Source organism: Saccostrea cucullata, unplaced genomic scaffold (genome assembly GCF_032062105.1).
Source record: "Saccostrea cucullata isolate Sc308-1 unplaced genomic scaffold, CSIRO_AGI_Scuc_v1 ctg4555, whole genome shotgun sequence".
Taxonomy (NCBI): domain Eukaryota; kingdom Metazoa; phylum Mollusca; class Bivalvia; order Ostreida; family Ostreidae; genus Saccostrea; species Saccostrea cuccullata.
In genome coordinates, this window is record NW_026931250.1 from 387 (window position 1) to 19,131 (window position 18,745).

At 34.1% G+C, this 18,745-nt stretch overlaps 1 protein-coding gene across 1 annotated transcript; it reads left to right on the forward strand.

Annotated features, from left to right (window-relative positions):
• Positions 1 to 200: 200 nt before the first annotated feature.
• On the forward strand, positions 201 to 9,696 carry LOC134231980 (uncharacterized). Its single transcript, XM_062713928.1, has 2 exons — positions 201 to 1,727; positions 9,448 to 9,696. Exons 1-2 carry the CDS (start codon positions 612 to 614, stop codon positions 9,592 to 9,594), a joined length of 1,263 nt encoding a protein of 420 aa, XP_062569912.1. The 5' UTR covers positions 201 to 611; the 3' UTR covers positions 9,595 to 9,696.
• Positions 9,697 to 18,745: the final 9,049 nt, after the last annotated feature.

An 18,745-nucleotide genomic window follows, 5' to 3' on the forward strand; every position in this document is an offset into this window, starting at 1 on the left:
GGTGAAAAGGTCAAGTTTGTTAATATCCAATGAAAAGTCTTTCCACAAAGAAAACATATATGAAGTATTAATGTCCTGGTATCTACTTTTCAAAAGATATGGCCAACTACCCTTATATAAATACAGTGAATTGATTAGGTCTGTCATAGGCCCCAATGGGGATAATCTTTTCGCACAAGCACCTCGGTAAGAGATCTCGTAGAACGAATTTCCTTGAAGAAATTTTGAATAGTTGTTATAGCACAAAGCTATCAAAAGCCCCTTGAGATGGAATATAAGAACCAACGCATGCCTTGGTTATTTCATGTTTGGTACAGCTGAAGATTTTATGTATGGCACGAAGCAATTATGACTGACAAACGTCAAGAACTGATAAGACACATTCTCTCTATGGTAAAAAGACTAGGCTTTCCCCATCCTTCTGTATGTTTCGATTTTAGAAATAGCTGCGTGAAGTAAAATGAGGTGAGAACGTATTATGCAGATAGGGCTTGGATAATCACCCATTAAATGAATAGTGAATCGGCAGAAGGTGTTTTGGTGCCATGTAATTCAGCCAAAATTGATTGTTTTGTTGTATTGCAGGTACTCAACCCATAGCATATTCGTGTATGGATGCCGTCAAGTTGTTGCAAAAGAAAACAACAACAGAAAATAACAACACTTCAAAATCTCTGGAATTATTACCGTTTCAAAAAGATGGGTTAAATGGATTTCCAGTGATTTTTACTCCCAAAAATTGTTCGGATGTGAGGTTACCTGCATCGTTGTTTTACCATAGGAATAGCGACCCGCTTCTTCACGGGCAATCTCAGGTCAGACAAGAAGATGAGTTCGGTAGTTGTTGCCAAATAGCTCGCGAAAAAAGACGCCAAAGTGACAAAGGACACTATATAAACGGGTCCGGCGAACAGTCAAATAGTCTATGTGTTCACCCTGCCATTGCCAACATACACAGGAAAGACAAGAATCACATGTGCAATGGAGGACCGCCTGGTCATATTAAAGTGAATGGAAATCTTCCAAATGGAAATTTAGAAACCGAGTTTTCAACCTCAAGGAACACACATTCAATTGACGATTTACATGAGCAAGCAACTGAAACTAATGAAAATGGTTATGGATATCCGACCGATTGTGGGGACATCAAAACGGAAACGTTGTCGGGGTCGGATTTACTTTTAAACAACAGCAGCTATCTAGATGAAACAGAACCGGAAGTCATAAACATAGATTTGCGACCCCGGATTGTGTGCAATGGAACGCTTATATCTTCATATCACGAGGAAGATGGGACTTCAGAGAAACAACCATTTCTGTCTCATCAAAGCCCTAGTGGTTCAGAGTCAAACTGTTCTGTAAAACAAAGTCAAAGCGTTAGATGGCAAAAAACGAGGCACAAAGTGCCAGACGACTTTGTGGACCAAACGGTCAGTTTACCAAGTAGTTTGGAGAGACACTCACACGTGATTCACGAGACAAGTGTGACAGATTCTGAATCTAGTTTGTCTGTAAAACCTTGCAATATTTGGAATAAGGGTCGTCCTTTATCCGGGTTTTCGTCACGGTCTATTTCACCACAACCAGGGCCAAGTGGTTACAATGACGCCAAGCACAAAAGAGACAGCGGGAAGAAAACGGTGAGATACAGCGACACCATAGGAAGCTACCACACAGTGGCGTCCGGTGGCAGCTCTAACAGCATTAATAACTTCCCCACCACTCTGGTAAGTGTGATAGCATTTGTATAATGCTAACAATTCATCTTTATAAATAAAGTATCAGTATTTTAATCAATTGAAAAATAATTTGGCAACCATTATGGAGATACAGTTTTGGCAAGAAATATATAGCTGAAGGATAGGTTTTTAATGTTACATTCTCTGCAACTTCAATGAACTCTTAAATTAAGGTAGTACACGTATCTTTGGATGCAGCTACACTTGAATAGTATTCATTTAAAAAAAAAGAATATATTCTAACACTGCTTTCATTTTCATTCAGATGAAAGTATCTGATAATCAAAATGTATGGAAAAGTAGCAAAGAATTGATTGCTACACTGGGGGAAAACTTAAGCTTTATTATTTTCTCATTCGTGATAAAGGAGATGATAGGATTGCTGAAACAACTTGGGGGCGGCAGTCTTCTGACAAAATGAAATCGTTTTACACTTGGTCTGTGATAGCCTTCCCCCAATCGATTATATATCTGTCTTAATAACACGTAAAAGATAAATTCAGACCATGTTTAGCATCGGAAAGCTGTGACGATAGACCGGAACGTTATCAAGTTGTTTCCTAATTTAGATTTTGTAAAATGATTAAATTACGTCACTTCCTATCTTCCCAGCATAGTTGACGACTGTGAACGAGATATTGCTTCATCCAGCTGTCTAGCCAAGTTTGTCACTTTAACATACTAGCAATTCAGTGTTTCATGGGTAGAGTATGATTAGTTTTGACAAAGGCTTTCAGAAAAGGAAGAGATTGAATAGCATTTTAGCAGTTTTTAGGACAGTTTGTTGTTAGCGCTCTCGAGCGCTAGCAACTACGTTAGTCCAAATTCCCTGGATACGCATGCTCAGCTTCACGGTCGTGCATTCTGGGAAAACTTCTATAGTAGACCATACGATAACAATTCCGTTGTATCATGTTGTACAGTAGCATTAAATAACTAAGTTTATTTATTGTGTAGCTTACACTTTAAAGATAACTACATATTTGTAATACTTCAAATTTTCCTTTTTTCTGACGGAAAAGCCCGAGTCATTTTCTGATTGTTCTAAACTAAGACAAGGGTTTTTTTTTTTTTACGTCTAAGCACAACCAAAGACAGACTCTAATTTCTTACTGTCTGGTCAATTCAGCCAATCTTATAAATTCCAGAAATAAGAATTTACACTAAAAATAACGAATAAATTCATTATTTAAAAAAAAAAATTCTGATGTGTATGGCTTTTAACCTAACATTTCTTGACAAAGATGACCCAAGGGACCAAGCTACTTCACATCTTTCTGGATTTCTTTATACAACGTACACTTTGAGAAATTCTATTCTTAAACTAGCTAATACAATGCCTCAATCAGCATCTTCTCCATATTTTATAAGTCTCCCCCTCTCCAGTAAAGGTCATAAACAAAATGACGTTTCTTTACCTATGTGTCTATAAAATACACTTCACAAAACAATTATAACTTTATCACTCTTCAGCCTCGATAAAAATTAAAAAATTCAGCAAAATTAATCTCTTGATCACGGATCCTCCTTTCTTTGTTTAAAAATTGCTACGGCGCTAGCTCACCAATCTTTTTAAAAGATAAACTTGTACTGAAATAAGCTTACTCAAAGTTTACATTAAATTGTCCGTTATAAGCATGCGTCAGAAAATAATGCGCTGAGGACTTTTATAAAGGGTGACGAAACTTGAAATTTGTCAGATGTTGAAGGAGGAAAACAAAATGATGATAGAAAAATGGGAATGTACTTTGCACTATATTAAAAAGAAGAAATTAAAATTAATGTAATTATACACAATCGTCTAAGAAAAGACGAACACGAGAGAGAGAGAGATACTGAAGTAATTCACAACCCCTCTCCCAATTACATTTTTATTGATTAAAGATACATTGTACTAATTATTCTGACTAATCTTGTGAATCATTTTGATTCCTTGACGTGACGTAATTTCCGATACCAGAAGCTGTCCAGTCTTATTGACCATGTGACTGATAAAGTCTGATTCTCGGAAACGCCCCCGTGATCAAGATTCAAAATGACGCAACAACCCAGAGCAGCATGGGGATTTTGTCTGAATGAACATTGTAGAAAATATTAATTTAAAAATTCCATTATTTCCAAGGCCTCAGTGCCTTCCTATTTTAAATATCTGCCGTTTCTGTTTGAGTTAACTTTACAAAGGAAGTACATGTATGCATTTAATGTCCAATAAACTAATGATTTTAACAACATGGGAATTCCAGGAGCATCGATAGCTTAGAGCTTGATTGTGGAGTGATGCAAATTGTATATGCCAAAACACTTGTATTCGATCAAGGCCTCTCTTGCCATTTTTAGATCCTTGATGAAAGAAGAAGTAGCCTTTAAATGTAAACAAAGGGCGATGTAGTATTTGTTGAAAGAAAAGATGCAAATGCAATTGTTTACAAATCAATGTCTTTGAGTTCGGCTTTTGTTTAGCCGATTGATTCATTCTTGCATCACTAATGTTCGTCTTCCTAAAAGCTAAGGTATCTTCTGAGAATGTAGAATAACATTGCTATTTAGAGCAGCAATAAAATCTCATTGCATGCAAATTAGATTATAAGCACGGTTTTTCCCTATTGTATTGTATATTATTTGATAATCAGAGCGCCCGTACATATATGCTATTGATCAAATTGTACATGAATTAACGAAACGGCCTATTTATCTCCCAGCTAATGAACACTTTTTAAGAGGGGACTTCAAAATGTAATTCAATATCTTAAGATGATAGAAAAAACATTACTGCGTAGGGAAAGGTCTTATTGCAAAAGAGAAAAGACAATGGCTGTCCATTCATTTTCTGCAGTAGAAAGAATGGAGTATATATAGACTGATGCTTGTTAAATAGTTTCTCTCTCATCTATACCTTGTAATTCTAATAAAAAAAATTTTCTGTAATTTCCTTAAAAAATGTACCTATAGCCTATAGGTAACGTTAGGGCTTTCTATAAGATACTGGTAATGTATATTCTACGAAAAATATTTAAATGAAACGTATTATCTTATAGAACAGAGTTTGCAATGTGTTTCACAGAAACAATGTAGTCGAGTACTCGGGTAATTACTCGTATCATAGATAAACTTCAGAAGTACTGTACAAAGATATATTCGAGAAGTTTTGTATATCAGATGTGGATACTATGAAACTTTCAGAAACTTTTAAAAATATAAAATCACAAAATTTTAACAAAATTAATGAATTCAAAACGTATGACTTTTAAACATTATTCAACATTCACCACATAAATTAAAGTCTATTTTTTTAAACGACATCATTGTCAGCTTTAAAAAAATAAGAATGGAACTTGTAAATTTGCTTCCTTTGTCAATGGTCATTTGCAGAATTATTTAATTCTTAAAAATATTATAATTGTACACACAAGCGTTCAGAAGTTGACATTAAAAAGATGCTTGAGTTTCTGATTGACAATATCGATGTAGTTTTTGGAGACCAGATCTTCCAACAATTCATTGGAATTCCCATGAGTACAAGCAGACCTCTAAGAAAAGAAAACATTTTGCTTTGGCCTTCAACTCGATATTAAGATGTATCGACGATGTATTAACAATTAACAATAATTACTTTCATTCATATGTGACTCGATGTATCAAAGTAAAACTTGAAAAAAGTTCCACATAGTCTGACACATTATTTTGTTTCTTATTCGGATATTATACCAGAAAAAGATGTTAATGAAAACATAACACGAAATTTTGTGATAATCGTGATGACTTTAACTTTTTAATCGTTAATTTTCCTCACCTATGTAGAAAAAAACATCACCTGCATTTGGAGTTTATGCCTCCCAGTTGATTCGATACGCAAGAGCATGCTGTACCCACGAGCAATTTCTAACACCAGGCAAGCTATTAACAAACAAGTTGGTGTAACAAGAATATCAACAGTCTTGTTAAAGTCGTCATTTTGCAAGTTATGGACTATACAACAACCTTATCAGCAAATAAAATGTCATTAAGTCGAATTCCGACTAATGTTTTTCATACTTATTCTTTGGCCATTATTTACACACAGAATTGTCAACGGATTTTTTTTATTATCCTTATCATGACAAAGAGCACACGGCGGTGACTGGTCAAGATGGGGATTTTTACTTGTCCATATCACCTGATCCTACCTCTGATGTGCTGAGAAGTCTATGTTTGCTCTGCTCCTGATTTGTATTGTTTAAATGGACATGATATTTATATTTAATGCGGTATGATATTTCATGTGGTATTAAATGCAAGTGTACAATTACTTCAAAGTCGTTGAATGCGTAAAATCATTATGACAATTTAAATAAAAATTCATGGGACCACAGTGTCCCCACTGTTAAGTTCTTCAAACCACAAGGTCAAGGCCAATGGATTCTTCAAGTCACAAGGTCAAGGCCAAGGGGTATGAAAGCATCCGAAGAACTGTCACAAAGTATACACATGCAAATATGAAATCCCTAAATCAGACAGATCAAAAGTTATGGATAAGGTTTAAAGTTTGTTTGTGAACATGATAGAGAAAGGCAGACGGACGGACAGAGCAAAGATTTATGCCCTCGAATTTTTAAATACGGGAGCAAAGAGAGTTTTATTTTATTTTTTAATAGTTAGTTCTGATATACAAAATCTACATGCATGGTTGCATCAGCATAAGAACTGATCCTCCATGTCATGATAAGAGCTTTGTAATACAGACACTCCATATTGATCAGAAACATTAGGACACATAATACTAAGTAAACAAGTCCAGGTTAAAGCATTAAATCTTCCTTTGGGGCTTGTAAAATCTTTCTGACTAATTTTGATTTGTTACATGCTTTCATGCTTATTTTATCTCGGGGTGAATGTGGGTATGTGGTAAATCAATATATGATCCCACTTTTACGGGGTATTTAGGGGGGTTCGGAGACGGAACGACTCCCCGTGTAGGTTTCTAATTAGGTTTTTTATCTGAATGGATAGGTTCTAGTAAGCACGTGGATTAAGAACAATAAGATTTATTTGGTTGACGAGACGGCAAGAAAGCCTTTTTATGGTAACCTAATATACCCATTTAAGTACCAGCTTATAAAGGTATGCCCATGCCTCGTGATGAGAAATATCATAGCAGCACAAGCTGTTGTGAATTTCATTAAGGAAAATGTATCAATAATTGTGATATTTAAAAATGTCCAGTTTAATATAACTATTTAGTAATTTATAAACTTTTAAATGTCACGCGGAAAATACATAAAGATTTTACTTATTAAAAATGCACGATATGCGGAAATTTATTATCAGATGCGGTTTTTTTCTAGCAACAGTGTGATAATTTTTACGTACACAAAAAGGAAAAAATGAATAAAGATTTGAATAATTAATTTAATTTGTACACACTGTTACCAGGTAGCATTAGATACTGACCTTCATATTTTTATAATAATTGATGTCCAGGTAAAATAACAGGTTATGTTAGTTTTGATGGGCCCCCAAGGAACACATACAGGTCTCGCTTTTGTTTGTATCTGTATTTTTCGATATTGAATTTCTCTTTTTCGTTCTCTGGCATTGAAATTATTTCTAAAAAACATATCATGAGCATGAATAATTCCACATTTAATTATGCTTGTTCCTAATTTTTTTTTACAAAAAAATATATGCAGTGTCAGAAAATGAAGCTCCATAGTGATACCTTAACAAGCAATGTGAAATGTTTGATATCAATGATTTTACTAATTATAAAGACGCTATGACTACGTAGGGAGCGATTTCTGGAGACAAGGCATGTAGTGTCTACCAATTAGTAGAATGCCTCCTCAAAGATTAAATTGGAAAAGATGTAAACATAGTAGTAGAGAGAGAAGAATACAATTAAAAACTACAACCACGGTCATGGTCAAATGAGAATTCATGTCAAATTGAATTGCCTTAATTATCTGCATGAGACTTGATAAGAAAATTTTCAGAAATATCATTGTCAACCGGAAACCATTCTGGACTTGTTGGAGACTCTCTTCTAATAAATTAAATTATTGCCTGGATTTCTAGTCTTATTAATTAATTATGATTATTAAAAGAACAACGAAAAACTGTATTTTGTTGTGGAAGCGGTTTTTTTAAAAGAAGAAAATGTTCGTTTTCTATTTCAAATATTTACAGTATCGTTGAGTGTGTTTTCCTTAAAAAATAAATTCAGTCAGCTTTAATTTAGAGTTATTTTGTACCATGATATATTTTTTTCTTGATCACGATTTACTGCCATGATAATTTTTTATAAATTCTGTCATCAAATTTCTACAAGAATAGTTAAAAACGGTGAAAAAATCAAATATAAGTCTGAAATACATTCTGACAATATCGCAAAATAAGGACCTGGAACTCCTTCCTAACTTAAGCCTTTTTCCTGGAAATTTTAGATAGTATTTACAAGTCTGATGTAAAGTTATTTAAATCTAAAGACTGTCAAAAAATTCCATTGCTTGTCGTTATTTCCCGATCATGACAAGTAGCAAACGGAGTGAAGGGTCGGCAGGGGATTCTCACTCCTCCATGGCACCTGATCCCACCTCTGATTTTCTGAGAAGTCCGTTTTTGCTCTGCTCCTGTTCTTTTTATTGTTTTATGGAGTTTTGGGCTGGTATGCTATCTCCATATGTTTCATCTTACAAATAGTGAAGTGCAACCACATTTTATAAACATGAAGCAGAATGCCAAACATTGATTCGTTAATATCTATTGAATAATCCTTCATTTGATAGTTTTACGCAAAACAATGTTAATATCATGCATAATTTTGTTTTTATTATCAGAAGGAAATGTGTGGAAAATTCTGGATAAGAAGCAATTAGGTGTTTAAAAGATATTTCGTGTTTCATTCAAATGAAGTATAATTTTTCCTCGGGGAAATAATATGAGTTGTTGCTGTACTTGTTTGATGAATGCAAACAGTGCAGCTGTACTGATCAGTGCTTTTACGAAGATTCATTCAATTACATCGATTGTATTTCCGGTAGAATGTATGTAAAAAAAATATAAAGAAATAAAAAAAATCGAGTCATCCATTAATCAACATATAATGATTGTAAATTTTAAGCTACTTAGTATCTACGTAGAGCTAATGCAAAATTTATAACATCACCAATATTAAGGTCCTTCGAATTCGGATGAGACTGTCCCCGTGTCGTGTGCAGAAGGTGTGGGGAAAAAAACCCTCACTGCTCGATGGCCATGAGAGCCGAGTATAGTGTCTTTCCACAAATTTTATTTAAAAATAAAATTTGTTGTTATGACTACTTCAAAGTTTATTTTTAAATAAAATTTGTGGAAAGACAATAGGACAAATTTTGCAGCTCTCCACCGGCAAGTGCATGGTGGCGTCTCCATAAATGTGAAAAATTCTCGAGAGGGACATTAAACAACAGACAAAAAAACAAACCAATTTTGCCTCCACCATGCATTAAATTAAAAATTAACAACGCCATAAACGTATAACTTGTGTAAATACATAACTGACCACAATCTCATTTTTCATCATGGCCCAGTTTAAAAAAAGGGATTGTGATACATGTATAATGGCTTGAGAATTTTGTCTTCGATGTTTATCTTAATAATTTTGCTGTTTTTCGGGCCTTTTTGTGCAGTATAGTTTCAGTAAAGGACAATTTTTAGTACGAATATTCCTTTCACTTTCTACCTTTTTTTCCAGAGTGAAGAACACATGAACAGACTAGATAGAGAAATCCGAGAACTGGAACGAGTTGGCAAAAAAGCAGACAGAGGAACTATTTACTGCGCTTGCGGAGTTTTGGGACTTGTGATAGGACTGATTTTAGTCTTTGTTTACCTTCTGTGATGTAAATTCTAACCTTGTTATGTTTGAACGTTGGAGCTTTGGAAAGACTGTTTTGATTTAAGAACCGTTGATTTCCATTTTAATTAAAACTTGTTTCATAGAGTTGGATTTTTTTATGGTATAAACGGTGTCTGATTTGATTGGACCAAGTCTTTCAATGGAATTTGTTCGTCCATTTTGAAGAAGAATCAAAAAATTTAAAAGAGCACAAACTGATTTCAGCAAGTCTATATACTCTTTTTTTTCAGATCTAACACCTTAGATTGTTCAGAAAATAACTGAAAAAGATCAGATAAATCGAGAATTAACGATCTAAAACAAACTTTAGAGGACATACATCTACAAATTCTAACAATTCCTTAATGAAAACTATTTCTTTCATTGTTTAAGATGTATGGCACAATTATTTTTCAGAGCTATTAAAAATTACGTAAGTCTAAAGAGAAAGGGTTTTAATGGAAAAATATTTCTCTTTGAAATATTTTTCATTAATATATCCACAACGTTTTTCTCCCTTCAAATTGGCATTTACTTCGACAACGAAAACGAAATTGGCTAATCTGAGCTAAATCTGTTTTGTTGTTGGCGAGGACAGAGGATTGAATGAGCTTCATGTAGCATGAATGTGACTTTTCTCCATCTTATGATTAATTGAATTATCAACTGGACAGCTCATCACTGAAATATGTTCATCCGCATTTCGGCCTGCTTGCAGTATATTGACAAATAGTGAGATTTTCAATCATTATTATCCACAGTATCTTTGATTGAAACAGAGTCCCAGAGCAACCGTCAGAGCTTGGCTGATTTATAATCTCAAATCCAGGAAAAAAACCTCAATTACGGAACCAGTCTTCAGGCAGTGCTGGACTGACATTTCACGGCCTCTGTTTCTGACGTTTCCGACTTCCAGCTGAAAACCCTGGTCTCTCAATCTGCATTGGTCACTTATTAAGTCAAAAGCAGACTATATTCTCTCAATTATTCTTCTGTGATTTTGATTCGCTTTCAACGACAAAAACAGTCTACGAAACTGCATTAAAAGAGTGCAGACCGTAAATGCACTTTTGGAGTAAATGCATTTATGACATGTGTAAAGCACTAAATAAATCGTTATTAATGGTTACAAACGGTGTAGTTTTCTGCAAAATGGCCCGATGCATGCTTTTCTATGCAAACAAGAAATGGACAGACGGACGGAACAAAAAGAAAGCAAACATGATTCATGGGGCATGTGATTGTATTTTAAAACTTTTAGAAGAAGAATTTGTTTCATATGCTCTCTAAACTTTGGCCCCAGTAAATTCGTTAAACTTGGTAAATTTTTAAACTTATACAACAAAAATTTGAGTCTCCTTAATGCACAGTCAATTATATACATTTCATTGTTTAATCTAATAATGTTTTGGACATATGCATTGCTGAAGCTCTCTTTTGGGTGATTAACTCCAAGGAAAACGAAGTACCAAAAATAGATTTTCTTCGGGACATTTGGCCATAACAAGAGTCGCTCGCTTTGATGAGCTATTATTGATCAAATAACCTGGATTCCATAATTCTATTTTAATTTTAAATTGATATCAAACTCTTTTATCTTTTATTGCAAAGTACATCATTAGGCAACCGACAACGCTAATTTGTCGGTATACAGGCATAACAACACTCGAAGCATAAACGCATGAACAATTTGGAGCCAGATCTTTCGGGTATAGATGCTAAACATATACGTAATTCCCAGACAAACTATATGTACGAAGCAGTTAATTAGGTACAACTTTCTTCTTTAGCAAACAAAGTTTTTTTTAATGATCTTGACATAGATGTTAGTACATGTATCACGTTTAATTTAGATTCTTAAACTAATATTTATGTTTGTTTTAGTCAACAGTTACAGTGTATGTGATGTGAATATTTGTTTATGATATAATAACTCTTCTTCGGTTGGATTAGGTCATTTTGCACAAAAATGCTGGATATGTGCAGCAAATGATCGGAATATGTAAAGTAAGAGAACAGTTGTGATTTCTGTTATTATAAACCTATAATTCAAGCATGTGTTAAACCGTGTCCTTCTCCCCAACACTACAGATATTGAATCGTTCCTTTTCTCTCCGAAGTCTTTCTGCTTCTAACATGATAAAAACCGTATTGAAATTCAGATTTACTCATTTTCCAACTGATCCTTCCGTCAATATGTACATGCAGATTTTCTGCTGCATTTTTTAAAAATATATAGCTCTCTTTCCACAAGGAAGATGTATTCCCCTGTAACAATAACCCACTCCAGTCTGATTAAAATCAAACTTTCAACCAACTCCTTGATTTTGATGGTCAGGTGGAAGGACCTTTTAAGCAACCATCAAAATATAGGAGCTACTGGAAGATTTGATTTTAATCAGACTTAACCCACTCGCCCCCCAACCATCAACACCGACTGTTGTAACGATTTAGAAATGTTTCCTTGAAATTTTACTAACTATAATAAACCAATTCAAAAAGTAGAAAATTGTCTTGTAGTACAGTTAGAAAGATGCTTATCTCATATTTTAAGCATCAAGGCACCGGGATCGAAGTCAGCCTGGCTAACATGTTTGTTGTGAATTGTACCTATATATAGTTTAAACTTATGATTTCCCCACCTAGCTCAAATGATAAACGTTCGTTTTCTTTTTGCAAATTAAAAACGGAAATAACGGAACGTTTTCAAGCTCAAAGGCCCATTAAACAATGCAGATTTTGGAGCAGAGCAAACATGGACCTCTGAAACATCCAGAGGTGGATCAAGTGCAGTAGAGGAGTGAGCATCCCCTGCCCATTGGTCACACCCTCCGTGTACAACCTGTCTTACTTCCTTATTTAGTCCTCTTCGTTCCTTGTGGAGCATAGGGCAACTACAGTCGTTCTCTGCCTTACTCTGTTTTAGGCGGTTCTTTTTTTTTTTACTGTTTTAGGCGGTTCTTTCCAATGTTTCTCCTCCAACTGTGTAATGGTCACCCTTGCTTTCTTTGACCTTCTGGATTCCAGTCCAACGCCCGTCTAGTGATGTTATTTTGGGGTTTTCTCCATGTATGACCAATCCATTGTCATGCTCGTTTCTTGATCTTGAGGGCCGTTGGTTCTACGCTTCAGTAGTTATTCGTTGGATATTTTTAATTGGCCATGTCACTTTACAGATGTGTCGTAGGCAGTTGTTGGTAAATACCAATCCGAAAGATTGTTGGAAAACTACATAGATTTTTTAAGGAAGTGATACAAAAGTAGTGCCTAGGATTCAAAAACCACTAGAACGACCTGTACTTTTTCAAGCCACATACTAACTTATGATAGATTTTCATTGCAAGATATCAGTTCTTTAAAGGCTTAGTTGGGAAACTAAAGTGTTTCACAATGACAGAATAACAGCTATTCGGATGAACAAACGATCTGATCCAAATCATATGGTCCATTTTCAGAGAAAGTCGAGGCGAAAATGTACCGCTGTAAAGGTTTTGTAACTGAATAATCTATACGGAGATTAAGCGATTTTAGTACACGTAAAGGTAAGAAGGGGATGATAAACTCGGGTGGGGTGGTAGGGGGGAGGGTGACTCTGTAGTGGAGTAGGTCTTCCCGCAAGGAACGTTTGACGTTAAACGAAAACGTGTTGACTCAGGACCCCTGACGTTTTGTGAACGCATGGAGAAGAGAGAATGTTCAAATCTACTTTTAATAAGCACTAATTTAAAAAATGTACTAGATATTAAAAGGTTCAAAGCCCTTTTACAGGTGCATATCGTTTACTGCTTTATTGGGTGAGAATTGATATGTTAGGGCAATGACATTTTCCAGTACTTGAGGCATTGCTATGCTGAAATTTGGAACTTTGAGCACGATATATCTTAACTTAAGTGTATAAGTTTATCTCGCTGCGAATATTCAATATTTCTTTCTTTTAACAGCAGGATTGATTTGACATATAATCAAAAATGATTTTAGGACAATATCACTTTTCTTCTGTTAACATCCAAGATGTTTATGTCAGATGTTGATATGCTGTTTATTTATGTTCACAATCAAGAGATATTTCAAGTTACTTCAATATATCTATCTAGCATTATTGCATAATTAACTTGCACATCAAGAATATTGACAAAGAAATGAATTGCATGTGCAAGCAATTATCTTGCATGTTGACATATATAAGTCGCATGTCAGCATAATTATCCTGCATGATCACATAAATGATTTGCATGTCAACACATTTATTTTGCAAGATGACATATCTTGCATGTTAAAAACAACTAACTCACATTATGACATAATTATCATTTCAATTATTGTGCATCTTGCATGACAGGTTATATACTCAGTTAATAAATAAAATTTCAAGAAAAGGACAAATAAATAAAAAAATAATAATAAAATCGGGGATATCTTTTACATGTAGATAATTAACTATTCAGCCAACCACACACTCACTAATACTGAAAATACTCGCACATTTTGAAATTTCATCTTCGCATACTTTGTTGCGAGCTAGCACTGATATCAAAAAGTCTGTTTGTTTCTTTATTAATTAATAAATTGTGGAAAAATAAGTGGAAATCACTTGGAATTAACTATATTACAACAGCCCATTGCATTAGACGTTTACCTTTAAATAGGCTAATAATTTGTCATCTTCTGGAATCTGTGTTGGCCATCGATCAGGGATATATAGTACACTGTCGAGATTCCGTTGTCTGCCTAGCTAGCCAGAGGGGAGTTCCGTTGAATGCTGATACTGAAACAGACGTGTTGTTCTTGGAGTATAGGCCGATTTAAGATGGCAGACGATACAGCAACTAGTCATGCAATGGTCCGGACTGATCAGAACAGATGTCTTCTGGTTTGAAGACAGAATTATTTTCTGACTATAACTTTAGACGTCAGCACTTTGTTTTAGTGTAAGGAAAGCACGGTAAACAATTGTTTTGTCCTTTCTCTGTACTGGACGAATCATTCTGTCTGTCTGATAAGGAAATGAAGAAAAGATTTTGTGCAAATTGTTTTGTACAGAAAAATTGGTTGATGTAAGAGAAATTGTGTTAATTTAAAAAGTTACGTCTGATCAAAAATATATATACGATTGGGGGAAAATATATGATTACTCCGCAGATGGAGATATCTTTCAAGCCTGGAGTTTTGTTGTTTTTTTTTTTTTGGTAGGGGGGGGATTAAATCTAATTGATTTGAAATGGCATAAAAAATCCATTTCTTAATTCAATGAGGAATCCCAAAAACATTCCACTGTTAAATTGTTAGGTGGTTCACAGGAGTTAAAATGTTAAAGCACAATGATTTTCAAATAAAAATCATTGGTTACCCTTCAATTAATCTCCACCAACCCCCATCATACTTGGTTTTAACTGAAGGAAGGCATTTTAACTGTACAGTGTAACTACAAATATGTTGAATACAAGTACAACTCAACCAAAGAAGGATATAGAGAATATAAATTATTTTTCAAGTACTAGTATTGTAGACTCCCCCATAGCAAGCTTCTTTCTGTACTTCAGAGGAGGTTGTCTCCCAGAGGAGAAATATCAAAATAGAGCCAGTTTCCCTTTTTTTTCTTTCTTAGAATAGGATTTCCCCTCTCTGACATAATTAAAAGATATCATAAAGTCTTAACACAATTCTTTCATAATTAAAGAATTTCAACCGAAAATAATGGTAACCTAACCAAAAAAAAAACTTTATTACAAAAGTGATGACAAACTTTCCTATCGTCAGTTTTTCTTAATTACTAGTATGTAGCAATGTACTCTTAGCACCTGCATGAAGAGTTTATGAATCCTAGTCGATTCGATAGACAAGAGCATGCTCTACGTAGAAACAATTTCTTAAAGAAGGTTAACGAAGCAAGTATATCAACAGTCCTGTTAGAAGTCATCACTCGCAAGTACAATTGCCCATAAATTTTTATTATCAGCAAATATGTACCATCTATCAAAAAGTCGAATGCTGACTTCTGTTTTACATACTCATAGTCAGGCCATTTACACACTGGATGGCCTATGCATCTTTGCTTGATCGTGGTTAGCAGCATACTGTGGGTGTTTTCTCCCCAAAGGCTCCTGATCCCTCCTTAGATGTTTTAAAAGACCCGTAATTGCCCTCTCAAGATTTTTATTGCGTTTCTATTCTTTACTGCTCAAAGCCTTCGGTGAAGAGTACATGAAAGTGATGGCGTCTGAAAATGAGTGACAAATTCGCGATGGGATGTTGAACAAATAAACCAAATAATACCCCCCCCCCCCCCAAAAAAAAAATAATAATAAAACAAAGCAATAATTTGAGCATATGCTGGTATTTTACACCGAATTTCGGAATTCTTGTGTCGAAAACACTCATGTGTCCATTTAAGGAAAAACTGGCTAAGGGGGGAATACAACTCTACAATATAGGTACACTGAAGATGTATATCCTGTTTGAAGGTACTTGGACACAGATTTGAAGTCAATACTTTCTCTATAATATTACGACTTATATATTTGAATAGCATTTCACACAAAAATTAATTAAAAATCTTATTTTATTTAAAAGTTATTAAAAGTTATTTAAACTTCAAAATTTTCGGCGGGTTTGATTGACAAATCCTTGCACCTTCACAAATTTTAACCTTATTCTTAATCCTTAGGAAAAGTGGCAATCTTGTTGTGTATTAATGAGAAATATTAAAACTTTCATCCAGAAAAATAATTTTATTCAGAGTATAAATATTAGAAAGCAAAACTCCTTCACAAGTATCGTCATTCCGATCTAAGAGATGCGTACAGAGTTTAGCAAATCGAGCACACTCGTGTTATGTACACAGTTTTTGTAAACAGGGCACGAGTTCTGTTATTGTTTATGTTTACAATTCACCGGGTGCGTTCAATCGTCACAGTCTGCTTACCACAACTGCACGGACTGACAACATATTGTGTGCTTGTTTTGCTTTCGAACATGTCTACTCTGAATTTTCTGGATTATAGTATTAATTTTTTTCATTTATACAAAACGAGATTGCCACTTTTCCTAAGGATTAAGAATAAAATTAATTTGTGAAAGTGCAAGGATGTGTCAATCAAGCCAGCCAAAAATTTTTTAGTTTTAATATCTTTTATATGAAATAAGATTTTTAATTAATTTTTGTGTGAAATGCTATTAAAATATATGTCGTAATATTATCGAGAAAATAATAACTTCAAATCTGTGTCCAAGTACCTTTAAATGCTTTTAATCGCAATATATAAAGAGAAATAACTCTTGAAATGCCAACAAACTTGAACATGTTTGTCGCTCTTTGTAGCAAAAAATAAAATTTCTATAAATTATGATATGTGTCCACATTAAAATGGCTGAAAACAAAGCATAAAACAATTCAACACGAATTAAATGTGCAATATCATATGTTGGTTTTGAATATTGTTTTGTATTCCAAACAACCAAAATGATTTTTCATTACAATATCTAAATTGGATTCCAAAACCTCGTAAAAAATCCTTACAATAAAAGATACATAGCGGTTCCAGCAAACGTTCTATCAAGCCTCTTTCTTTACTCCTCACTTAAATATTAACAGTAATCAAGGAGGAACTTCAAGAGTACTGTGCAACAATATAGTCAAGAAGTGGTGTAAATCAGATGTGGATACTTAAAAATTCCAAGGAACTTTTGGACTATATGAAATCACAAGATCTTACCAAAATCAACAGCTTAAAAACTTGCGACTTTTCCACTTTATATACAACTATTTCCCACGATAGATTAAAGTCAAGGCTTTCTGACATCATTGACAGCTTGTTTTTTTTAAAAATAAAAATGGAACTAGTAAATTTACCTACCTTGTCATTGGTCATTTGCAAAATTGTAAAGACAATCTGATTGTAAATACAAGTACTCTGGAGTTGATGTTAAAAAGAATTTAGTTTCTGATTGACAAAATCTATGTGTATTTTGGAGACCAATTCTTCGAACAATCTTTTGGAATTTACATCACTTCTAGAATATGTTGTTGCACGGTACGTCTGAAGTTTCTTCTTAACAGCAATACGATTTTTAAGGAATAAGGATAGCGTTGACCATGCAATGTATTTATGTTTGTAAGGATTTTTAAGAAGTTTAAAAATCCAATCTAGGTAGGGTAGATCGAACTTACCTTGGTGGACTGGAATGTTAAAAGTTTGAAATGATGAAATGTGATTTTGAAAAATTTTTCCTCCAGAAATTGAACTGCGAGTATAAGTTGGATTTTCAGAAGTAGAATAAAAACCAAGTTCTTCCAAAATACAGTTATAATAATGAGCTTTGAAAACAAAGACAATATTATTACAAGCCTTGACATTTGGAACCATTACAAATTGTTAATGTTGTCTTTCTTACTTTTGGATCAACTAAAACTTAGTGAAAACGGAAGAATAGATGGTTCGCATTTTACCTTTTAAAATTTCTTATACTCGTACGATTTTTATAAATATATTTCTAAAACATTTAATCTAGTCTGACTGAATGTTTAGATTTTCTTCTTCATGTTTTGCCCAACGTCTGGCGTAATCATAATAGAAAAGATTTGGAAAAATGTTGTTGTTAAGGTTACTACATTGCAGTGATTCAAATTGTTGGTCCACAGGTCTTGGGGTGCTATTGGGGGACAAGACTGTTAATGTCGATAATGCTTGTTCTACTTCAAGGACTTAAGCTCTTGCTACAGCATTTGTGAGCAAGAAGAAGTCACCAAACCTCTTTATACACAGAAAACAATTGGAAATATCTTTCTTCAGAACCAATGAATATGCAGGAAACAATGTAACTGTTGAAAGCATTATCATCTATAGAGACACAATGACACTTTCGACTGCACCTTAGCTACTTTAGAGATAAGATTTGTTGATCTCCAGAAATGCTGATCCCACCTCTGATGTTTTAGTAATCTGCGTTTGCTCTGCTCCCGATTTGTATGGTTTTAATGAACTTTTGAGCTTTAATGATGTTTGTTTTCACCATATATATTAACTGTGAAGTTCATTGTTTGAAGCACCTGAGGAAATGTAGAGAAACGAAGGACACTATGAACTACAATTGAAATTGATGATATCGAGTTTCCAAAATGCCTTTCCATGAATTCCAGTATGCGGATTCCAGTCAA

Excerpts from the sequence above, each read along its gene's own strand:
- LOC134231980 (XM_062713928.1), top strand. The coding sequence starts at position 612 with ATGGATGCCGTCAAGTTGTTGCAAAAGAAAACAACAACAGAAAATAAC. Across the intron at positions 1,728-9,447 it reads ATAACTTCCCCACCACTCTG|AGTGAAGAACACATGAACAG; the intron begins GTAAGTGTGATA and ends CTTTTTTTCCAG.